This window comes from Heloderma suspectum, chromosome 5 (genome assembly GCF_057233095.1).
Source record: "Heloderma suspectum isolate Gila_16-S chromosome 5, 16-S_ref, whole genome shotgun sequence".
In the NCBI taxonomy this organism is placed as follows: domain Eukaryota; kingdom Metazoa; phylum Chordata; class Lepidosauria; order Squamata; family Helodermatidae; genus Heloderma; species Heloderma suspectum.
The window spans coordinates 60,358,478-60,384,682 of NC_139462.1; the positions used below are offsets into that span (position 1 = coordinate 60,358,478).

Consider the following 26,205-nt stretch of genomic DNA (forward strand, 5'->3'; position numbering starts at 1 on the left):
TTGTCCAAAGTGGTGTGTAGCCCACCATATCTATGTGTTTCTCTCTGAGCAGTATGCTAAGAATTCATATATCCAGCCATCAACAGTGTGGCCTCTCAGAGGAAATCACATGTTGTACAGGACGACATAAGGAGTATTTGGAATACTTCATCCACTCCAGTGGAATTACACTATCCAGATTGAAATTAGAACATTGTTGATGGTTATGGTATCCCCACTTTGGGTGGAAAAGTGGGATAAACATGAAATGCAGCAATGGAAATTTTGTCACTCAAGAATTATGGCAGTATCATTGCCAAGGTAGTTTGAATTCTACATTTCTGGAATCCAAGATGGTCTGGAAGTTATGGTGTATAAGATGTAGTGCTAAACAGAATTGAGCTAAAATTGGAGCATGTCCATCCTAACATACTGCAAGTTCCTGACACTGGTCTGGATACAAAGAATGGAGCATTATTTACATTCACAATTTCAGCACTGTGTCACATCTAGAACTTTGGACATGTGCAACAGATGTGCCTAATGGCAAATCTCTTTTATATGTAAGGTAAGTTTCAAAAGCAGCTTGTGATATGGCATGGGGGCCTGCCCTTCTCAGCCAAAATTCCACTGGGGATACCTACGGTGGGCATACCTACAGTGACCCTTTGAATCCAATCACTGCTAATCAATCAGGCACCATTTCCAGTGGTCAGCTGCAGCTTTTCCCAGATCACAGCAGTTACGGTAGAGGAGCAGGTACACTTGATTTAGTAGTCTGCAGAGGAAGTAAGGAGCTTTGGCTAATGCTTGCTAACAGCACACCCCACACCATTATTCCTTTGGTCTGCTTTTTATGCCTTAAATGTGTATAAAGGTAATTCCTATGTACAGGGAATGTGAGGATACATTACTGTAGCCTTCCCCAAACTTGTATCCTCTAGATATGTTGGACTACAACTTCCAGAATCCCCTAGCCAGCATAGCAGACTAGGAGATTCTGGGAGATGTAATCCAACAAATCTGAAGAGTATCAGGTTGGGGAAGTTTTCAAAGCATTCTGAAAAAGAGAAATCTACATTCTGAATTCTGTGGAGCAAGTTGTGGAAAATATTAACATTAATTTTCTACAACAAATACTGAGATTGTACCGTGATTTACAATAATCTTCTTCCTTAAAAACAAATGCTTTCTACCTGCTTTATCCTGCAGTGAAATCATAATGCTCTGCTGATGACACCATAGATGGTTACTATGGAAACTGCTATCTCAAATTCAGCCTTAAGAACGTACTCCAACATCAGACTTCAACAAAGAGAGAATATATTCCTAGTTTAAAGTTAGCAATCTAGGAGATATACCAAGGGTAGATGGATTTTACAGTAAAAGTACCAAAACTGTGTTATGTGTTTAAAAACGAACCCCACCACAAAATTGTTGAATGCTTAAGCATCAAAACCACATGGCAAGCCATCTTTAAAACAAAATGTAATGTCTTCATGTTCTTTTATTGTTTTCTATATAGTATTAGAATGCTCACAGAACTGTAGGAAATTGTAGTTTTATCGAATTGTCTCGTTTTGCCAATGGGAGGGAACCACTGGCAGAACAGATTTCTCCCTCCGCTGCTGCAGCCTCTCCCCCGTACCACAGACCTGCTCCAGAAGAGGACCCTACAGAGCAGATCTGGGGCATGTGCCGGGGGCTGCAGTGGAGAGAAGAGGACAACAAAGCCCCATTGTGCAAATGGACTTCCGCTCACACAAGGGTTATATCCATCCCTGTATTTTCATTCTAAATTTATTCATAGCAGAATAATCTGTCTTAATTAATTTCTGCACTCTTTCCCTCTTGCCAATCTAAAGTAGTAGCAATTTACTATGCAACCTACCTACTACAACAGAAGCAAGACAAGCCTGGGAACAAGATAGTTCGGGGGGGGGGGGGAGGGGAGGAATGTATAAACAACATAAATCCAAAATAATAAAATACTCCAGCAAATTGAAAAAAAGTACACGCATACAGTGAACCATACAGAAGCCTGTTGTGCTTCTTGTGCTTCCCCATATGCAGTTTTCTCTTTAAGGCTATTATTGCAGAAATTGCAACCAAAAATCCTCGATGAAATCTGTAATACACATTTTAAAAACACCAATATTTTAGGGTGCAATCCTATGCATATTTATACGCAACAAAGCCCTATTTATTTATTAATTAAATTTCTTAATCGCCCATCTGGCTGATCACCTGGCCACTCAGGGAGATGTACAGCAATACAACAGTTTTAAAACAATAAAATTCTACATTAAAACATCATATTTCTACAAATACCCTAACCCACCCCAAATGTCTGCCACGTTTTTAATGTGTGGCAGAAGCTCATTAAAGAGGGGCATGGCGGAGTACCCTAGGGAGGGCGTTCCACAGAGTGGGGGTCACCACAGAGAAGGTCCTCTCCCTCGTCCTCACCAGCCTAGCTGTCCTGGCTGATGGGACAAAGAGAAGGCCATCCGAGGCAGATCTTGTTGAATGGCCTGTCTGGTGTTGCTGGAGGTGCTCCTTGAGATAGGCTGGGCTGGAACCGTATAGGGTTTTAAAAGTAAAAACCAACACCTTGAATTTGGCCCGGAAACAACGCGTTCAGCACTGATTAAAGGCAGCACGATGCGATCACACCGGCAGCTGCCTTTAATCAGGCGAGATACCACATTCTGCAGCAGCTGCAGCTTCCGAACCGTCTTCAAGGGTAACCCCACATAGAGCGCATACAGTAGCCTAGACGAGAGGAGACCAGGGTACATACTACCGATGGGAGCAGATGGTTGGGAAGGTAGGGGTGCAGCCGCCGTATCAGATGGAGTTGGTACAGTGCTGTCCAGCTCACAGCTGACACCTGAGCCTCCATGGACAGCTGGGAGTCTAAAATGACCCCCAGGATGCAGACCTGGTCTTTCAAGGTAGCCATACCCCATTCAACACCACGTCAACATCCCCCAAACTACTCTTGTCTCCCACCAAAAGTACCTTGGTCTTGTCAGGGTTCAGCTTCAGCTTATTCCTCCCCATCCAGCCACTCACCGTCTCCAGACGTTTGGACAGGGATTCTACGGCCAACCTTGTTGAAGATTAAACAAGAGGTAGAGCTGCGTGTCATCTGCATATTGATCACACCACACCCCAAACCTCCTGATGATAGCCTCCTACAGCTTCACATAGATGTTAAATAGCATCGGGGAGAGGATGGAACCCTGTGGCACCCCACAAGTGAGTGGCCACGGGTCCGAAACCTCCTCTTCCAGTGCTACCCTCTGGTACCTGCTGGAGAGGAAGGACCGGAACCACCGTAATACGGTGTCTCCAATGCCCAACCCCTCCAGGTGGTCCAGGCGGATACTGTGGTCAATGGTATCAAAAGCCGCTGAGAGGTCGAGGAGAACAAGGAAGGAGCATTCGTCCCTATCCAAAGCCCTCCTCATATCATCCACCAAGGCCGTTTCTGTCCCATGCCCAGGCCTGAAGCCTGATTGAAATGGATCTAGATAATCAGCTTCTTCCAAGTGTGCCTTCAACTGCATCGCCACCACCTGCTCAATCACGTTGCCCCAAAATGGCAGATTTGAAACTGGGCAAAACTTGTTCAGAACTTGGGGATCCAAGGAGGGCTTTTTAAAAAGTGGTCTTATCACTGCCTCCTTGAGAGCTGATGGCATCACTCCCTCCTCAAGGGAGGCGTTCACCACCACCCTGATCCCCTCACCCAGCCTCTCTCTGCAGCTCATAATGAGCCAAGATGGGCAAGGATCAAGTTAGCAGGTGGTCGGCCTTACAGATGAAAGTACCTTGTTCACTTCATCAGAAGGAAGAAGCTGGAACCGATCCTACAAAACTGGTTTGCCACAGACCGCGTCTTGCTTGCTAACTGTATCCATGGCGCACGGAATAACACTCCTAATCTGATCAGTTTTATCCACAAAGGGGCTTGCCAAGACCTCACAGGAGGCCTTAGAATGCTCCAGTGGTTCCAGAGCAACTGGACCAACCAGGCTCCGGACCACTTGGGGCAGCCTCCTGGGATAGCACTTTGCAGATGCGGTAGAGGCAGCATAATATTCCTTTTTTGCTGCCTTCACCACCACATGATAGGCTGAAGATGCTCCTCTAGCTCGTGTCCGATCGTCTTTGGAGTGCTCTAGCCGTCTCACCTCCTGTTTCAGAGCTCGTAACCATGGATTGAACCATGGTGCAGTCTGAGCCCTGTTCAGGGGGAGAGGGCATTTCAGAGCCACCTGATCTAATGCCCCAGTGATTGTGGCATTCCACCCACCCACCAGGGTCTCGACTGAGTGGCCGTTTGCGTGCTCCAGAGAATCCCCAAGCGTGTTCAGGAATCCATTCGGATCCATAAGACGCCTGGGGCGGACTATTTTAATAGGTCCTCTATCCCTGCGGAGGGGTTATGGAACCGAGAAGTCCAACATCACCAGATAGTGATCTGACCATGACAAGGGGGTCATGGTCTGACTTCCAGATCACTCCCCGCTTCTCCAGAAACAAACACAAGGTCTAGCGCATGACTGTCTACATGGGTGGGCCCAGTTGAAACAGGAAGCCATGGTCTCCATGAAGTCTTGAGGTGCCCCCGTGAGGACGGCCTCTGAATGTACACTGAAGTCCCCCAACACCAATATGTTAGGGGACTGTACACACACATCAGAGACCACCTCAAGCACCTCGGCCAGGGAGTTAGTCATGCAGCGGGGTGGACAGTACATGAGCAGAATCCCCAGACTGCCTTTCGGGCCCAACCTCCAGTACATGCACTCAGCAACCTTGGTCTCCCGGAGAGGGCGTCTGGTGAAGACCAAGGACTCCCGGTAGATAACAGCCACTCCCCCTCCCCGATCCCCAGCTGCTGTGCATACAAAAATCTGGCTGGACACATGGCCGCAAGAGTTGGAGCAGCGGCCTCAGCCAGCCAGGTCTCCGTAATACATGCCAGGTCTGCACCCTCATCCCGGATCATGTCATGGATGACAGATGTTTTCTGGGTAACAGACCTGGCATTGCAGAGCAGCAAACAAAGGCCAGAAGATAGAATCACGCCTCCCCCAGCCATCCTTTAACTCTGGACAGGCCCAGAACAGGGGACAGATATTACACATCTCTCCCTTGTTTACCTGGCATGGCCTGCCCCTAGCGCTCCGCCAGCGCCTGCAGCCCAGCCTCAGTATAGTGTGGCCCCCAACACTCCCCCCACTGTGTCCGTCAGGTGGACACATGCCCCCCCGCTCTCACCTATCAGGGAAGGCCGTCCTCTTCCCTGGGTGGTGGCTTCTCCTGCGGATACTGGCTCTCCCAGGCCACCTCAGCCAGCCAGCTTATATAGCCCTTCAGGAAGGGACAGGTAGAAGTAGTCAGCACAGCTGGCTATGTACCTGGGAGCCTGGTCCTGCAGGGTGAGCAGTGGTGGTGGCGGCATGCTGGCTAGAGAATGCTGGGAGTTATTGGACTTTTTTCTGTCTAAACCTGCATAGGATTGCGCCCTTAGTGTTCAAATTCTATGAGAATTTCTTTAAAAGATGTTAAGAAGTCATAGAGAGCATTATCAACAGCCCTTAATAATATTATTTGTTACTGTTCATCTTATACCCTCAGTTGTTTCTGCATTCAGTAGCTGCATTCCCAGAAACGTTGGAACTTGACAGCATCATAAGATCTTGTGTGAGCAGTAGTCCTGCTTACAAAGCAGGAAAGTTGAAGTCAAATCACAAAGTCAAAGACTCAGAGATGGAAAGGACCTGACAGGCCACCCATTCAAAGGAAATCACCCTGATGCTTTATACTTAAAGCATTCCTGACAGGTCTTTTACCCAGTGACTTCATTCCAAACTCACCACCATCTTTTTGGTATGTGAATTTTCTCCAGATCCTTTCTCTCTCACTCTCAGACTTTGAAGCTTAAGAAAATGCTTCAGTCTAAGCAGGTCTGGCCTTTGCCTTTTTTTTGACACCTGAGGTGAAATGGTTGAAAGCCATCTTATATATACCAGGATAACTGATATCTCCATGATGAATTTCCCTTGCCTGGCTGTTCTGCCTATTAGAAGTGAGCATCCAAATCAGGTCCATCACATCCTGGGTTTGCCTACCTCAAATCCACGTCACTTATGTTTACTTATCAGCAGGGACAGAGAAACCCACAACGTGACAGAATACACTGCATGTGTTGCACTAATAGACAATATGGGCATACGGGATGGAAAACTCACCGCAGGGATGCCGATTCCCTTGACAAATATGACACCTTAATGGGCCTAAGTTGGCGCAGTCTCTAATTGGCTATCTTTGCCTCCTTCTCCTCCAGCTCCCCCCCGCCCCAAATCTGGTCACCTTCCTATTCCCCTGGCAATAGTGAAAAGGGTAGGAAGACATATCTCTTCGTTGTAGCTACACTGGAAGAGAGGGGAAGGGATGTGCATCAGTCTGATGCCCATTAAAATAATGGAGGTCTCTTCCTGTGGCCATGAGAGGCATAAGGAACCAACTTACAGTACTAATTGACAGCAGGGGTGAAAGCATTTCTGGAGCATGCGTTGGACCCATTTCTTTATGACAGGTTTAGAAGAGGTGGGGATAGTGTGACTTGGGTCATTCCTAGCTGTGCTGCCATGTCTATCTGCAACATCTGGAAGCTTTTAGCACACCTAAAAGGAAGTGATATTACCGCCCCCTCAGCATGCTGGAGGCTTTGGAGCACATGAGCATATGTAGTGTGGCCTGGGGAGATTGCATTAGACCTTTATTCTGCTCCAAGGCCTTCAGCTAATGGGGCAGAAATACTTGTGTTTCCCTCCTTACCCAACATGCCAGAAATCTTGGCGTAGACAGGGGCCATGGCTCAGTGGTAGAGCACATGCTTTGCATGCAGAATGTCCAAGGTTCAATCCCTGGCATTTCCAGGGAGGGCTGGAAAAATTCCTGAAGCCCTGGAGAGCTGCTGCCAGTCAGTGTTGACAATACTAGGCTAGATGGTCTCACTGAGTATAAAGCAGCTTCCTATGTTCTTATGTTCCAATAAGAAGTTTAGCAAAAATGGAATGACCTTCCAGATGGTCTAACATACTACAGAGGATTGACAGTATAGAATGGATTCATCCCACCTTCCACCAACATGATTTGGAGGAGAAATCTACTAATCCCAAGTTATAACACAAAAGAGATATTGTTTTAGTCTGGAACATGAGTGTGCTAAATAAATACACACATTGTTGGAATGATTGCAAACTATAGAAAATCTGCTCTTTAACAAGAGTGCAGAGTATAGTGTACATGTATGTGGTCAAGCACAGGATTACAGTGCTAATTAGTCAAAGTTGTATCTTTTTATGCATAAACCAAACTGATCCAGGCTACCTGAGGTCATATTAATAGTGTCATTTAACATAGCACATTGCTAACTGTATTCCCTTGCACTTCTGACATTCTGTCAATTTTCCTTTAGCTATATACTTAACAGTGAACGTATTATTTTCCTTTTGGTCTTTGTTTGTCAAATGCTTCTAGAGCTGTCACAGTGGTCTTATGATTTCTTCCATGCTTCCTTCACTAATTAGCCAAAGTTGCAGCTCTGAGTGATCACCCTTGTTGCTTCCTGCAAGAAATTCAGTCTCCCACTCCTCGCACTTAAAAGCTGTCTCCTCTTCTTCGCTCTCAACTACAACATAAACTGTGATTAATTATTTTAGTTCCCCTTTCTCACTCTCATCTTTATGCTTTCAGCTATGCTTTTTCCTATGTTTACAACAGGGTCTTCTAAAATCCATCTCTTCCTTTAAAGAGTCTGAATTCATCTTCCATGTGCCACCATAGCTTCATTAGCACATGCTTAGTGTAGAACAGTTATTAAGGCTACATTTCTATAACGTATTGCCTGGGAGTAAGCTCCATTGAACTTAATAGGACTTACTATTGAGTAGACATGTGTAGGACTGCACCGTAAGTAGTAGTTGTGGTATACAAGAAGCTAGTCCTCCAAGTTTCTTTTTCTTTATTGTATTTCTCTCTTTATGCAATTTAAATGCTGTTCAAACTAGGTGGGAGAAATTTCAGAACTGTGACCCCTATTATTCACAAACCGCACTGATATTTTTATTTTGGAAACAGCATATGATTTATATCAAGGAGGCATCTATCAACTGCTTCTTCTTTTTCTTATATCCTGATGAACTTGGCTGGTAAGGGTTAAGTGTGTGCACTTGACTCTTCCCCTGAATGCTATTTTCAGGGAAACCATAAAGCAGATTAAAATGTGTCAGAAATTTCAGAGCAGAACACTCTTCTTTCAAAGAGGTTTTCATGTAGTGCACACACAAAATTGAGCACTGCAAGCAATTCTTGACTATACTACACAGATGCAATTTGATAAATAGCCTCCCAACATTCAAGGCCAGAATTGTCCAGAACCTTAATCAGCACCTTTATCACTGACCCTCCTCCTGTCTCACTGTACTGTAGTTCTTTTTAATTGTATTTTGTTTTTAAATTGTTTTTCAATGATATAAAATGTGTTTCTTACCACTTATATGAGATACCACATGTTCTGTTGGTGAAGGGTCATTTTCATTTTCCTTTGTGATGCCGGGGGCGTTGTCTTTTTCAAGCAATCTGTCCACCATGGCAATAATGCAGTTTAAACTCTTTCCCACATTGGCCCACACCCTATCCTGAAAAAAGTATCAGTATCACTACTCAACAGTAAAAAAATGCATTAAAAGCACAATAACAAGTTAACCAGCTTGCTTATTTATTTATTTATTTATTTATTTATATTAGATCCCATCTTTCTATGAAAAGTACTAAATACAATACACCAAAGAACAGGGCTCCAGTCTTGAATTTGTTTAAAGGGAACTTTTCACTTATGTCAAAGAACTAACTCTGGAGTAAATGGTTTTAGGAATTGCCACTGCAGCTTAAGTCCCATTGATTTCAAGGGGCTACTCTACGTATGACTAAATCCAGCTCTGTGTTCATATAAAGCTGCCCAATAACATTGTTCTTGGGAACATTATAGCATAAAATGATAAAAATAACTAGAATTTTATGTGGGTTAGTAAACATTTATATCCTGCTTTCAAGTATACAAAGTATAACATGTATGTCTGTGAGAAGAGATGTGGTGAGTTATGTTTGCAGTGGCAGAGTGCAGACTTTCAGAATGAAAGAGGAAGTGTGATGGATTAAAGCTACAAACTCCAAGTCAAGAGTTAAACAATTGTGCTTACTGGGTGTTCATTAACAGCAAGTGTTATGGGTCAAGGAAGCTGGGAAACAGGTTCTATGGGGACAGAGAGGCAAAAGAAGCACAAGTAGTGTTTACTATACACAGATGTCTTCAGCAGTGGTCTGTCAGGTTCAGTCAGCATCAGACAACTAACTATTCAGTCTGCAGTAGTCTCTTGTAAACTTACCACAGGGTGTGACCAACTATGGTATGTGGGAAGTTGATCACCTGTATCTTCTGATCACATGGTGAAGTTAATTTATTTTTATTTATTATTACATTTATATCCTGCCCTTTTTCCTCTTGCACGGAACCCAAGGAGGATTACATCTTCTCCATTTTATCCTCACAACAAGCCAGTGAGGTAGGTTAGGCCAAGAATCAGTGACTGGCTTGAAGTCACTCAGTGAGTTTCATGGCCGAATGGGAACTAGAACCTCGACCTCCTGAGTCCCAGTCCAACGTTCTAACCACAATACTACTCTGAAGTGTGAAGATTTCCACATAGAAGAAAATTACAGTATCATGGGACAGAACCACAGCATAAGCAAGCCCATTTCTTAGTGTGAAGGTATTTCTGTGACAGGACATACACTGAAGTACACACATCATCTTAACCAATCATTTTGCTATATTTTCCAAAATATACAAAGCTATATTTTGCATACATAATCCCTTTGTAAATAACTGTGGTGTTTGTTTGCTATGTCTGGGTACTGTTTTTAATAGCAGACAAAACTCCTGATTTCCAGGTTATTCTAAGGATGTACTTTGCTAACAAAGACCTCACTAACAGCTTTTAGTATGAACAATCAATTGTGGATTCAAGAAAGAAACTATGGGAGAATCCAGTGAAGTAGTTCTGTGGATGGAACTACTTCTGTCAGTGGAATCGGGTGGTTCCCCCTTCCCTATGCTGCTGCCTGTGTGCCCACAGAATCTGCTCCAGAAGGCTGAAGGTCGAGTTGGCACAGGGGTCTGCAGTGGGGAGAACAGCAGGAGAAAGTCCTGTTGCAGAATAAAAGTCTGCTTGTGCATTATTGGATTCTGCCCTCTGAGGGAATATGATTTTGGCTGAAATGTTTTTATTTCATCATAAAAAAAGAAGAAAGCAATGAATAATTTATTTTCCTTGGGATATGTGATCAGAAAAGTCATATATATGTGTGTGTGTGTGTGTGTAACTTTGGTTTTAAAAACCTACATACCAGGCTCCTATTGTCCCCCCCCTCCTCACACACTGAAATCAAACCTCATCCACTACAGTTAAAAAGAAATCCCATAGCAATAAGCATTTTATGCCCTAGTTCTGTCAAGCCATACATGCTTATTGTAACTAAAGTGAACCCCAGTGGGACTATCATGGTGGATCAAGTTTGCCTTGATCCTAGGTTTGATCTGGTCTTATTTGACCTTTTATTTCTGAAAGATAACAACTAGAACAAGATTTTGGCAAAAAACCATGTTAATTTTCTATTCATTTTTAAATACCACAATATAGAGCTGAATGAGCCTGAGTTGGAAGTGTTTAGGAATCAAGTTAGTCCTTCACTGGCACTGATGGGTGCAAACATGCCAAAAATGCCTCCCAGACAGAAATGACTCTAAGGGAGCAATCCTATGCATGTTTAGACAAAAAAAAGTCCTCCAATTCTCAGGATGCCCCAGCTAGCCAGGCCAACTAGGGCATGCTGGGAGTTTTAGGACCTTTTTCAGTCTAAACATGAGCACCCTAAAGTGTTTAAGTAGCAAGAACTGACATGTTGTAAGTTAACTTTGAGCTACACATGACATTATCTGTGAATTTGCATTTAATATTTGAAGCATATTACACCAGTTCTATATCAGGTGCATTGGCTGCATATTTGCTTCTGAGCCGAACTTAAATTGTGGGTATTGATGTTTAAAGTGTTAAACAGATTGGGACCTGAAGAATCACCTGCACCCACAGGAAGTTGCTTGGGCCTTATGATTGACCACATATGCCCCGCTTGCAGACCCACCAGCCAGTACAATCAGATTTATGGGAACACAGGCAGAGCATTTTTGGTGGTGGCCCCATCTCCCTGGAAGTTCCTCCCTTGAAATAACATTAAGTTCCCTCTCTTATTTTCTTTTAGGTGGCCCTGAACACTTTTTAAAATTTCAGGTCACCTTTGGATAGAGAAGATGGGCCAATTTTAATTTAATGCTGCTTGTTTTAATTATTTTTAAAAATTGTGACATTGTTGTCTTTGTGTTAGTTCTTCCTGTGATTGTGTTTATGCTACTCATTTAGTTTTTAAAATAAAAAATAGTTTTACTTTTAGATATTGATATTATTTTTGTTTAAAATTTGTTTACATGAGCTGCCTTGGGATTTATTGTTTTGTTTTGAAAAGTGACATAAACATTTCTAAAATACATAAATAAATAAACAGACATGCACTTAAAAAAGTGAATAGCAACTGCTGAGCAGGGGCGGGCTGATAATTATTAGCGAGTGGAGCAGGTGGGAAGGGGAGTTTAATCCTTTCCTCCTCAGTAAATTTTGGTCATCACAAAAATTTACATTTCGTAGACTGGCCATGTGGACAGTACTCTATTTGAAGGGCTGTCCTTTCAGTCTGGTTTAAATATAAGGAACCAAACTCTTGTTGCTCATCAAGACTTGGCAGCTGAACAGCAGACTGAACAGACAGGCACACAGGTCACCTGGTCACAGTCTTCCACATTATACTTGATTTCTATTTAACTTACAATAATGATTTATAAATCTGCATCTATACATATAAATACACATATGTGAATTTTATGCAAATTACTGTCCTCTTTTGTCCTTTTTTTTAAGTGATGCATTTCTTTTTTTTTGGTAATTTGTAAATGGCCACCCAACTTTCTAATGCAATTAGCAGCTTCAAAGAAGCAAATTTTGTCAAGTTCATGGCAGGGAAGGAAAGGGTTAAGCTCCTCCTCTCCACCTGTTGCAGTCACGCTAATTATCAGCCTCCCACCACAGCAGCTTTTATCTACATTGTTTAAAATGTCCACTTCGTCAAATGTAAATTTAATATGTTAAACGTAAATTTAACACCAGATCTATTTTGGCCTTTAGCAAGCTCTTTGTAAAATAAGCAAGCAAAAATAGTATCTTACGAAGATCACCAGTAATGCCCATGAGGTATATACAGGAGCTAGCTTTTGTATTTGGCCGTTTGGTAGGTTGAGAAAGATCCGAACTCATATCCCTATTTTGTAAACAGGTTCCAGATCTGAATCAGAGACTCAAACTGGCCCTATTCAGGGCAATTTGGATCTTACCCTAAACCACATGAACTTACATGGTGACAGCTGATGCATTTTGGTATGTTTTAGTATTAGGAGGGTTGGTTTGCCTCACATTTTCATTTATGTTAGGCAATTAACTTCACTGGAGGTATGCCCAATTTATACTGATAGCTACTGAGATATACTGGGACATGTGCCAAACTTCACTATCATATTTTATGCGAGTCTCTGAGGTTCAGAATGGCAATCATGAGCTTCATTCTCTCCTCCCTGTGCCTTCTGGTTCATAAGTGAAAAAACTAATTTTCCCTTTCAACCATTACAATGCATTTACATATGTATACAGTTTAAAACATGACCACCATAGGACATGCCCAATATGTGTATTTTCCTTTTCCAAAGGGAAGATCTGATTTGTTCTCACAGAAGTGGTGCTTAGATTTGGCAAAGATTCTAGCTCCATAAAATTTTCCTTGCTGCTTCCTCTTCCCTGTTTGCAGTAGCCTCGATATTTCTGGACCACCCCTCCTAAAGTTATACTGCAATTAGACTTGTATGCTTGTGTCTCCAGAGAGTGGTTGAAATGTGCCTCACTCTGTGTTTAAGGACCTATGTAATAAGATGCCACATTGGAAAGGTATCTAGGAACAATGCTTACCTAATTATTGTATCTTCAAACCTAGTAGAATAGTTCTGCAAACCAGATGCATTATTTTTCATATGCAAGTGATACAGAATAGTTTTCTCTTTAACCAATATTTTGAAATACGTCTTTCTGAAGATTTCAATTTGGATAAACTGAGCCCAGATGTATAACTTTGCCTGCTTTCGTATTTGTTCCTTGCTGTTCAAACAGCACTTTACAAGCAGCCATGTTAGCCAGATAGGAATATACAACGGTGGCTTCCAAATGGCACTCTGCCCGCCTAACTCTTGCATTATGTATGGCATGGCTTTCTATCCTCCCTGAAGGAAGGCTTTAGAATGATAGAAACAGCTGGCAAAAGAAAATGGGAGCAACTACTCAGAGACAATCTGTAACCATCAGGTGAAATATTTTTCTTTACCAAGTTAGCAGTGCTTTGGTACTGCCTATGAATACTGTTACCAATTACATTTTTCTCAGCACCTCAATCTGTATTCATCTTAGCTTCCCTATTCGTAGCGTCACAGAAAGTGACTTGCAGCATGATACAATACCTCCCTCATGCAAACTTGCAAGGGGGTCCTTCACACCAGTTGGTAAGGTAGTATCTGCTGCATTATTAATCCACAAAATACCACTTGTCTTAGACAGTTTCCCCCTGGTTTTTCTTTTCTTTGAAAGAGCAGGAGGAAAACTGTGCCCTGCAAGGAGGCAGCTGTGCAGAACACTGGAAATTGTTTTAATTTCTGATTCTGCTGTTTTATTTTTATAGTTTTAAAAACATACATTTATTGTTTTTATTATATTGCCATGTGGAAAGTGTCAGTCTGAATGAATGAATGAATGAATATTATGCCTCGCAAAGAAGAAAAATATTATGCCATGCTTACGAGATACCAACGGGCATCTGTCTGGCCACTTTTAGTGGTAAACTGCTGGAGCAGATGGGATCTTTGGTCTGATGCAGCAAGGCAGTTCTTATGTTCTGGCTCAACAGAATGCAAGCTGTGACCCAGTTTGCTTTCTACATCGTAAGGTATGGGAGGAGAGAGAAACTAAGCCAGACTTTAAATAGCCACTTCCTTGATTGCCTGTGGTGAGCAAAAATTGCCTCCAGGTAACAAATCATGTAAGCTTTCACGATTTGTTACCTGGAACGCTCTTTCACTGGAAGAGTGTTGGCTCTACTTTTTGTTCAGGTATTGATGCACCCCAGAACTCCACCCAGTCATGGAACACTTTGGTTCCTATGAGATTTGGTTCTTACATTTTGGTACCTTCTTAATTGAGATCATTTTGTGAAGGTTACACCTATGGATGCCAGATTTTAATCCTTTAAATGTTCTCAGTCAGTGATAGTGGATACAGCCACTGTGCCTCTCTCATCTTGTTGCTCCAACCCTTCCCACCGTGAGGCAAAATACCAAGAAATGCACTGACAGTAACAAATGCAGGAGAAAAGTAGGCAAAGAAATGGATGTATCATAAATGGAAAATATAGATATTTGTGGGTAGGTAGCCTACTAAATCTTGGTAAGTCAAAGCTATTACAGACAAATAACTTCTGTGAAGATATTTTCTAGACTGAACTAAGCCATGGCTATCTATGGTTGCAATCCTATACCCACTTACCTGGGACTAAGTCCCAATGAACTTAATGAGACATATTTCTGAGTAGACATATATATAGGATTGCACAGCAAGAGTGGTAAGAGAAACTGAGGAGGGGGTAAGGACCCAGAGAAAGTGGGATCTGGAATTTAGAGAAGAGTGTTGTAGGAGAAATACAGATTGAGGGAAAAGATAAAGAGGGAGTGGGATGGGGCTGATAATGCTTGAGCATTTTGTTTGGTCTGCATTTGGAAGCAAACTGACACAGTTCCCAATTCCTGAACTGAATGCAGTTATCCTTCCAATTTCACACTTCTTAGAATTCTGCAATACAATTTTCTGATTTAAAAAGTACTAAAAGTTGTGTAAAATGCATATCGTATAATGAAATGGACATTAAAACATCTATTTTATAGCACAATGTGTATAAAATGAGTATTTTATGGTACAGTGCAAATAAAATGCATACAAATTTGTGTGGATTTTTTTTCATTCCCCCTTCTCAGCTGAATTTGGAAACAGGATGGAATGGAATTAAGAATGAACACATGCAAAACTGACACAAACTGAGAACAGACCGACTTGTCCATCCCTAGTTGGGGAAGATGATGTTTCAGAACGATAGTTTAGGGAGTAGAGAAACAGGGCAGTTGAAAGAAGGGATGGATGAATGGGGCATGGATTTTGGGGCTATCTATGGTGGCACTATTGGGTTGTATTGGTCAAAAATGTGCCCCTACACACGAATTCAGTAATTAAATCAAGACTCTCACCTACATCCATATATTGATCCAATTCTTGAAGCTGACTTGTGGACTTGAGATTAAACAGGAAAAATACCAGCCTCGGAGAGGGAGCTGGCATGGTTTTCTCTGCGCTGGCTGCAAGGGGGCGGGAGATAGGGGACGAATCTTTGACTCCCCATTCCGAGGTCAGAGCACTGTCTCCAACCTCACAGCAGTAATCTGAGCCATCCTATGGTCCCTGAAATGCTCACCCAGGGACCATAGGATTGCTGTCTTAGTGAGTTTATGAAAAGAATTTAGATGTTTTTGTAATCTGCATCCAGAGTAATAATGGACAGAAAATAACGAACAGGTTAGAGAATCCTGACTAGGAAGAAAAAGAAGCGAAGAAAGGAAGGTGTGACGGAAGGGGAATGAAGAAAGGTGAAATGTGAAACCTTGTAATGAAATAAATGAATTCACTCTATCTAACCCAGGGTAGGCAACTTGTAGCCCTCCAGGTGTTTTGGCCTACAACTACCATCATCCATCACCACTGGCTATGCTGGTTAGTGCTGATAGGATTGGTAGGCCAAAATATGTGGAGGGCCACAAGTTGCCCACGCCAATCTAAGCTATCTAAATAATTTTAGTCTTTGATATACTATATTTTAAAAATTATAGGCTATTGGCTTTAATTCCTCTTGCTAGAAATTTTTTTTTATTTTGTTGGTTTATATGGCAGTTTTGAATCATTTATATTTAGACTTGACTAAACTGGTCCTCTTTATTCACCATTATATCTTATCATGTTAATGTGAGAGTGGAATTGGGATAATGAAAGCTGTCATTTTTCATTGAATACATTTATAGAAAGCAACGTACTATTGTTCAATGTCTGCATGTTATATAAATACACAGAATCGCATTAAATACAAAAAGGTATATTTTTAATTTCCTTTAAATGACACTCAAGGTGTCTTACAATCATAGATAAATAAAATGGCACAGCAAGAAAATGGCACTCTAGGTGGCTTACAATCATATATAAATAAAAACTTGATTGAGAGAGCAATCCTATGCTCCTTAGACAGCATCTGGGGGCGACATAGGGCTGTTGGTTTCTGGAATCTGAGGTAGGAAATAGGGCTCCAGGGAAAAGGGATGGGAGGAGACAGGGCCAGCTGCGTTATGCAGTTTCCTATGCTTGCACTAGCCTCCTTCCCTCCTGCTTGGAAGTGCTGCGGCTAGATGGGCAAAACAGCCTGTCTAGCCAAAAAGCAGAGCGGCCAGAGCACGGAGGCAGGGATTGCCTCTGTGCTCTGGCTGCCCTTCACTGGGTATTCAGCGGCCTCCAACTTCAGAGGCTGCCGACTATCTCCATAGGATTGAGCCCTAAACAATAATAAAACAAATATATTAAAAACATAATTAAAAACACAACGATAACAGAATAAAAATAGCACCCAACCCAACAGACATGCCGAAGACCTGCTTGAATGAAAATGTCTTTGCCTGCTGGTGAAAGGACAGCAGAGAGGGAGCCAACCTAGCCTTCCTTGGCAGGGAGTTCCACAGCTAGGGAACAACCACTGAGAAGGCCTTCAGAAGCCAACAGGCTTCTGAAGATAGTAGTAGTGAAAGAAGGGCCTCTCCTGAAGGTCTTAAAAGATCTTATTGTGGCATAAGCCATGAAGTCTGCTCTACTCTACGAAAACTTACACTCCAATAAATCTATTAGTCATGGGAATCCATTGTTGTTGCTGCAACTGACTAACCTGGTTGCCCATCTGGAGTTCTTTAAAAAAACCCAAAGATACACATAATTGACAATTTGTAATTGTATTTATGTAGCTATGGACCTTTGAGGGCAAAGGATGTGATTTTGAGGCTACTTACCCACTCTTCCTCATCGTATTCTGAATGATGAGGTATAGAATCTTGTCTCTTAATCTGGGATGGATGATCCTGATTTGGCTGATCGCCACTCTCTTCAACGCTATTCCTTGGCACAGTTGGTTTTTTCAGGGCACAACCTGGACGGGCTGTGTATAGAGCTAAAAGGGCACTTCTGATCAGCTGATCCTTAAATGCATGCACAAATAACTCTGTCTAGAAATAAAATGAGTGTGACGTTAGCAAGATGCAAGAAATGTACATATAATTTACTGTATAACCAGTAGTTGCTATCATGGTCCCAAAGACTAGGGAAAAGCATATACAATGTTATCTATTTTTACACACCTGAATTTCTATTGGTGTAAGAGTACTATAAGCTTTTAAGGCTGCAATCCTATATTCACAACAGGGAGTAAACCCTATTGAACTTACTGAGGCTTACTTCTGAGTAGGCATGTAAATTACATTATCATGCAGAATGGAAAGATTCCTAAATCTCTGGTATGCAGAGAACTTGTACATATGTTTTTTAACAAATAATAAAAAAAATTATTCTCTGTATTTTGCATTCCACTCAGTGCTTTTTGAGAAGGAAGGGGAATATATTTTAATAACTAAATATACGAAAAACAAACAAATAAAAAATGACTATAAACATTTTTATTTTGCTTGCTTCTAGCTAATGCATTTTATCTATTAAATGTAAATGCTTAGTGAATATGCTGCTATATAAATGCAGATGCTTTAAGAGCTCTAACAAATTAATGAAAAAATATAACCGATACAGTCATCCTACAGAACTATGGTTCCAAAAAGCACCTGAAAGAAGAGACTGTCGAGTATCCCAACTTAGTTAAGAAGATGATGTGAGGAATAAGCATAGTAAATGTAGCAACACAAAGGGAACTAGCACTTATGATATAAAATAAAGCAGGAGTACTTATTAAGGATACATTAAGATGTAAGACCTTCTATTTGTGTTTCCAGAGCTCCTCATCTGTTCTTCCACTCCCTATAGGTGTCTTTCAGGCCTAACCGCATGGTCTACACATGGATTTTTATTGCTGACTTTTTATTTTACCTGTGTATTTATTAAATATATATACCACTCTTCAAACAAATCACAAAGGGCCAGTTCGCACCATCAAATAAGCCACCATGGCTTATCATGGGCTGTGGTGCATGCTGGTGGTCATTTTGAATATTCATGTCGTCGGAACCCTTGCATAAGCCATGGTCTGCTCTAGGGTTATGCGAGGATTGTTTAACCCTCGCACAACTGAAACTGCCCAGTTTCAGATGACACAACAAGCCGCGGCTTGAATATTCAAAAATTGCCTGGCATGCAGTGCAGCCCTCCGTGACTGAAAGAAGCTGTGGTACGTTGCGGTGATCGTGCGAAGCAGGTCAATGTTGGTTATGAATAAAATAACAATACAAAAGACAAGCAATAATAAAATAATGTTATAAAAAACCTAAAAAATTATTGGATCCAACCAGCAGTGAAATAAAATATTCCAATGACTGTTCAACAAACAGAAGACTCAAAGGTATAATCAAGGATCCAAAGGCCTGGGTGAAGCAACTGATGAAATGAGGTAGTGAAGATGCCCGATGCTCTTCCAAATGGAGGGATTTCCACAATGAGCATGACACAACTGAAAAAGCCCTCACTTGGATCACCTTCTCCCCCATACCCTGCCCATAGGTGGGCCCATGAGCAGTGCCTCCATGAGCAGTGAAAATCCCAAATGCCTGGCTGGTAGATATTGGGAGAGGAAGCTCAAGAAGCTGTTCAGAACTCCCTGAAAATAGAAACTGGTACAGCACACAAAGGGCTGAGCTAAAGCCTTGCCCCTGGGGTGTGTTATTCTCTTATTTGCAACAAGTATTTTTGTTTTGACTTGTGGTATCCACAATTTTATCCAGAAGTGGTATAGTCTTTTCTATTAACTCATTCCCACCACACTCTGAGTCATGAGTAGACCTAGCCATAGTCTCCTACTTTTCCTCACTGTATATTTCTCCTCTGAATGTTTCCAATTCTCGGTGACTCAGGAGTGATAATAGATGACCAATACCCAGGGCTGGTGGCTAGAGGGTGGCAAGGTTTGGTGGGCCTCAAGAACAGCAGACAGCACACTGTCCAAACAGTGCTATCATCTCCACTTCGGACAGTGTATCCAAGAAGGCCAGATGCAGCCTAAAAAAGTTCTCAGTTGCCTTGTCCTGACTCTTCCAGGTTAGGGAAGGTGTCATGCCCAAAGGCCCCCAAAGCCAACACCCCCGGCCCTATGTATGTTTTCTTAAAAGTAAAGGCCAGACCCACGTCACACTTTACACAGCAGTGATGTTTGCAGCATATCCACGTGGTGAACATTAGAAAGAGACATGCACATGTGTGACTATGCAGAGGATATACTGCAAGGGGAATATTTCTTTTGACTTTACAGATGTGCGTTTCAACTTAAAACAGTGCTCACAGAGTGACACACTGCAGAAACATCAGCCATCCAACATATGAAGTAGACCTATACTTCATCCCATCCCCCAAATTACTTCCAACTAAGTCCATCTAGGATTTCAACATCCCTGGAGGGATATGAGACAGACATGAAAAGTAGATGCAAGTAATTTGGCCAATTCACACTCCAGGAACTATGTGAGCAGGGCGAAATACATGCAAACTTAACCATCTGACTGACACTTGGCCAAGAGGAAGGGGACTGCCTGAGTGAGAAGGAATCATGAAACTGGCCATACTTACATGATTTCTGAATTCAAACTCTTACTGGAATAGCACGGGATCTCACCACAGGGAAGGAGATTCCGTGATACTTCTGGAGGTGGTGAATTGGGCCATGGTGGGACAAGCAGCACCACCTGATGCTTACCAGGTAGGATTTTGGGGAGGAGCAGATGCTTATCTGGTGCCAGGGAAATTTTGCAAGGCAAGAAAAAAATGCCAGATAAAGGGAGTTAAGAAACTTTAGTGAGTTTACTGTAGAGCTTACTGTACTGAGGGAAGTGAGTGTGGGTGGGTGGGTGGCTCAAAGGAAATATTTGGCTTATTTCCCCTATCCCTGCCTGTGGAATGACAACATTGTTATTTCATGCTGCATCAGGATAGAAAGGAGAAAAAGGCAATTGATTCAACCAAGTCTTTCTCGGCGTTCTCTCTGTAATGATTTTCCGTTCCAGGCTGAGCTAGAGGCAAGGAAGACTTTTGTGTCTGGGAACTCAGGGGTGCTACTGCTGAGCAGTGTTGGAAAAGAATCAGTCAATCACTTGTGTTTGAAACTCACAAGCACGATGCTGTGAAAGGACGGAAGAAATAGGAAACTTCCAGAACCTTGAGACAAAGGGCACAGATTAGCTAATATTGTTTCCCACCACTCACACACCCTTGCATGCAGCAGCAGAATGTCTCCACACAACAGTGTGGGAAATGTAGTGCAAATGTGGTGTGTGTGTGTGTGTGTGTGTAAGGCAGAGAGGGGGCAAAGTTCACAATGTTACGGAAACATGTTTTAAAAGTGACCACCAGCACATGAAAGATGACTGATAACTAGTGATAGCCTCGGTCTCTGCTGAGATCTCATGATTAATTACCTAATGTAATAAGAGGCAATCATAGAATAGTAGGGTTGGAAGGGGCCTATAAGACCATTGAGTCCAATGATCCACAATGACTGACAGCAAGTTTACAGTTCAGATTATCAAATTATTATCATGTTAAAAATGTAACATTTCATCCTTAGGCACCCAGTATATAGAAAGCAAGATTTTGTTGAATAAAAGAAAGCTGCCCTATCTGAACGACTCTCCCAGTTTCATCTTAGCAGAATTGCACAAAAACCTTCGAACTGGGACATCTTCCTTGCTTCAGATTAAATCTCCAATCCACATATTTTCTTACAGCAGTTCAACCAACTGCTAGCAATTATCCTTCCTGCTCCTCACAGGTATATAGATATTGAGTATTAGAGAAACCTGATACAACTCTCACTGTTTAAATGTGACAGAAATCTGTCACATTTAGAAGACTATCAGACCATTAAAAATATGGAGTATCCCGTTACATGTAACTGGCTAAAACAGGATTTTGTGCTTCTCCCTACTCCCATAAGAGCAGTAGACCAAAAGATGATTAAATTTTAAACTAGCAAATGCCATTTTTTCCATTGCTATAGCATAGGGATGTGCAAATCAGCAAACCCCGAGTTTGGCAAAGTTCTCCAAATTCCATCTTGAAACTTGTTCCAACTCAGGTCCATTGTGAACTCTATTTTTTTCTTTTCGCATGAAAACCTATGCATATTTTCGTGCTATTTTTTCCAAATGTAGGCATCAATTGTGCACAACTCTGAAATGTATGCATTCTTCTCAGACTGATTAAAGCGTACTTGTGCACATTTTTCAGACGTTTGTATTTTTTCATGCACGTTTTTGAAATGTACACATGCTGTCAAGCATATTTTTTAGGGGTCTGCAAATCACACTGCAAGCTTGGGAGCAAACAGAGCTTGACCTCAGGCTGCGTCTGAATCTGTGTTCAGTTGGGAAGGTGTGAACTGGGTAAATCCTAATCAAAAGCGGACTAAAACAAATTTCTCATCCATCCCTACTACAGCAGCGAAAACCTATGAATAAGTCATCCAATCAATCCAATTTTTATTTTAAAGAAAGCACATGTGGAATGTACTTAACAACAAGGAATTCTTACATAAAGAATATAAGAGCTTATCATGCCTCAGGAATATTATTTATTTTTGGTCAGCTGCTAGTTTCGCAGCCAGCATGTAAAATATATATAAAAAGTAAAATAATGGAAGACTCTCCTATTTTATATAAAGATACCTACTTTTATTCCCTATATTTAAAATCCAAAAAAAATGCTTGAGAACAATAAACAACGGCACAGCAAAAGAGTGTCCTTTTCCTATGGCCGAGTCCTAAACCGTGTAACCACCAGAATAATTTAATATTTCCTCTTACAAAGGAGGCCAGTTTATGCAGACAGAGGTAGGAGCTGGAGGTTTGGTAGTTCTAGTTGCCACTGCAGGGACTATTTTTGAATCTTACCGTTTCCGAAAGCATCTTTAAGGAATTCTTCAAGCTGTCTGCCAAATGCTGCCTTGCAGAATTAAGCAGCAGGTCTGCTTGGCTTGATATGAGAGGCTGCAGATGATTGATGTTACTGAGAACTTCTTTTGCCTTGGCTGTGTTTTCAGGTGAATAGTAAATACATTGGTACCCAGTACTGTAGAATAATAAATGCAGAGACAAAATATTTTTTTCATAAAATCAAAACCTGTTTCCACTTTAAGGGCCAGATGGCTAATCGTTATTCTGTATGTGAAGGCTCTCATCAACTCAATAATTAGTATGGAAAGGTAATCTAAAGTTTACTATAACACATTTATAGCCATTATTTTAGAACCCAACTTGCTGAAGACAAGAAAACAGACCTTGCCAGAACAGAGAGATGGTAACCTTTTCTTTGATGAACACTCCAGGCAGCACTGCTGAAACTAATTACTCCCTGAAGGTCTTTGAATGAACTGTTGTATGTGCACCATGAAAACAAAAACAAAAATCCCACATATGCTCCTGTTCTTTACAATTTTGAAGAAAATAGAGGTTTCTACAGTCACCAAAGATACAATCGGCAATTTATAATAAGTTTGTATAAAATTCTTATTCTACCTTCTGTTATTCTATCTGCCCAATCCAGTTCATTACCATTCAGATACGTGCTCTTAAGAGAATCAGTATTGATCACACAGTCATAACACAGTCATTTTGATCAGCACCACTTTTGCCTCTATGAAATGTTGTTATGATGCTGGTGTAGTTGTTACAGAGTAGGAACAAAAGGACAGCCCTCTGCCCTGAGGAGGTTAAAATCTAAAGGTCAAAAGGAGAGCAATATAAGGAGGGGAAGAAGAAGAAGATGAAGGTAAACAGGAAAAAATGTGTGCTCAAGTCAGTGACAAGTTACGTTGGCTTAGTTCCACTAGAGGAGCTATTGTAAAGAGACTGAGAGTAATCAAGAAGATCACATGGCTAATTTTGAAAAGCAAGTGAAGGGAAAATTCAGAAGAATATATTATCAGCCAATCCAAGCACATTGCACAAGAGTTATCACCAATGCTTTGTTTCACTGAGAAAAGCAGTAAGTGACAAACCTCTTGGATTAATGAGATATATTTAGTATTGGTCATTCAAGTGAGCTAAAGCATCCAGGGCAGAACTAATTAGTTTGTCACTGTCCAATACTTGCTAAAGCACACAAGGCTGAAAAAGTCTAATTTATGGGAAAACAAGTAAGAGATATGGGAAGAAGCGGAGAGTTAGGGTGAGAAAGCAATCAGCAAAAGCGTTGCACAGAAGTAGAAGCAACACTCCCCCCACCCATTTCTAATTTCACAGTTTTGTAATCTTGCAGCTAAAGCAACAACCAGCTTACTCGGGTGAAAACTTGTCATGTGATCTTTAGTATGATCTCTCTTTCTGTTCACCTTTTCATGGTTTTTCTGTATACATCTGCACACTACTACTCCATGTTCAGGGAATAAGCCCTTCCGAAACCCAAATGTTTGGGGAATGTAGCTCAAATGGTGTGTGGGGGGTGGGGGTGGGGTGGAGAGAAATTCCCAATGCAACCCTGATCCTATTTCACTGGAGGCCAGCCAGTCCAGTGAAGCCTGATCCTTCTAGTACAATAACAAAAACACAAAGGAGCCAGATGTGGCCAATATTCAGATCATTTAGACTGGATAGGGAGTGCCCTCGTAAGGTACTCAGGGAACAACAGAGACAAGTCAGAGGTTTTCTGGAAAATATTTTTTTAACAAAAGAAAATGAAAACAGCAATTAATTGGTTAATCTGATTGTACAGGCTTCTTTACTGGCCCAATAGGCCTTCAGAATGTTAACATTTACTTTTAGAGATGTTGAGGATTTAGAGACGCTGAACTCTGTGAAAGTAGATACTGGTATTACATATATATTCTTTTTCTTTCTTTTTCCCATACACACCACTATTACATATGAAATCTGATAGAAGGCTTGTGCACTCAGATTTCAAGTTCATTATGAAAGTCATTTCTACTATCACCTTTTGATAACAGAATTTCAGCTGCTAATCTTTACAAACCGAAGCACTGAATAAATACAGAATAAAGTTCTAATAAACCTGACAAAGTATTCACTGAAACAGATACCAATGAGATAGTTGCACAGTTAGTTATATAACTGAGAAAAAAATGTACACTTGAAGGCAGGGATAATAGCGTGGTTCCTGAATGTAATCTTAGTTACACTGTTTAAAAATCCCCTTGATATATGCCGTGTCTGTGTGCAGTGTTCACACAGTCTATAATTATGTCTTCTGGGATAAGGTGTTTCTTCCCCCTTTTGGAATTTAATATGTCAGTACTGTCATTAATCTAATTTATACATACAATTTTAAACAACCATATTGCTTGTTAGATTACTTTTAATTTAGTGTTGAGTTTTGATTTAAGTGTTACATTAGAACACTCAATATTCAGAGTACATAACTCACAATATATTTTGACTAAGTGTTATAGTGTTACAGAGTGACCTTCCACTTACAAATTTCCTAATATATTAAGAACTGAAGTAAGTTAAATGCCTGGTGTTTCATGATAACATGTTGTAATTCCATTCCTGCTGTTAAGTGAGTAATTTTTGTAAATTGAGTTAGAAGTGTTACCATCTGGTACTGGATAAAGTTTCTAACAATCATTATTGGTATTATACAACCCAGGAATGAATTAGACTTCATAGAGAAAAGAAAATCTCCTCTAGGATATGAAGATGCACATCACGAATTGCCTTATGCATTAACCCTCACTTTGTCTTCCTCCTCCCAAATACACAACAAACAGTATGACCATTGTGAAGGGGCAGCCCTGGGACAACAGGAATTCAGGAGCAGCTATAAAGTAAAGGGCTGGCAGAACAGCATAATGGTGAAGGGAAAATGGCCAGATCAGCATTCTCCTGGCAGTCACAAGGAATAGGAATGCATCCTCAACTGTGATGTGCCAGTCAGGTTTATCACATGCAAAATCCCAAGAAATTTCCCAACTAGTTCAAGGCTAGAGTAGAAAGCAGAATGTGGATATTTAGGGTGCTGGGAAGGTTAGATAGGGTGGAGGGGATATAGTGTTTCCAATGATAATGCCGAGAGGTTATATGATGCATTTTCATCTTGAAATTATTTTATCTGCTTCTGGTCTAGAAAGTTTTCCAAAGTCCTGTTTCAAATTTGTTGAAACGGAAACAAGTCATATACTCATTATTATCTTTCTAGAACTGTTAATGTGCAAATCACATAAAAGTAGAGCAGTCAGTCAACTAAAGAATTTTGAGTTGGTTAACTACCTTTTAACCAATTAATTGATTAAAACTAAATACATGCATATCACAAATAAAATCTATATAGATGCGTTTTCAGATGTTGAAGGACGTATGCAATAACAACAACAACAACAAAAAACCTAGCACCTATTGGCCTGGTTCAGATGTACATTCCTGGCTAGCTAAACCATACTTTAGCTAGCCAGGACTGAGTGTCAGTCTCTTGTGGTCCCCCCATCTTCTCCCCTCGGCCTTCACTGCTGCACTGATCCTGGTTAACTTACAATACAATTCCCTGTTACATGGGGAACTGTGGTTTAATGTCCAGTTAGCTTTTTGTAATCCACCCAGAGAACATTTGTTATCAGGTGTATTAAAAATATAATAAATTTACTAACTAG

General features: G+C 41.2%; 1 protein-coding gene across 3 annotated transcripts in view; it reads right to left on the reverse strand.

Annotated features, from left to right (window-relative positions):
- The window catches only part of INPP4B (inositol polyphosphate-4-phosphatase type II B), a 436,581-nt gene that overhangs the window by 78,385 nt on the left and 331,991 nt on the right, over positions 1-26,205 (reverse strand). For all 3 annotated transcript variants that reach the window (XM_084856160.1, XM_084856159.1, XM_084856161.1), the window contains exons 15-17: positions 22,496-22,673; positions 17,411-17,623; positions 8,555-8,702 (exon numbers count right to left, since the gene is read on the reverse strand). In XM_084856160.1, coding sequence (XP_084712286.1) covers positions 8,555-8,702; positions 17,411-17,623; positions 22,496-22,673 — 539 coding nt within the window. The remainder of the gene's footprint in view (positions 1-8,554; positions 8,703-17,410; positions 17,624-22,495; positions 22,674-26,205) is intronic.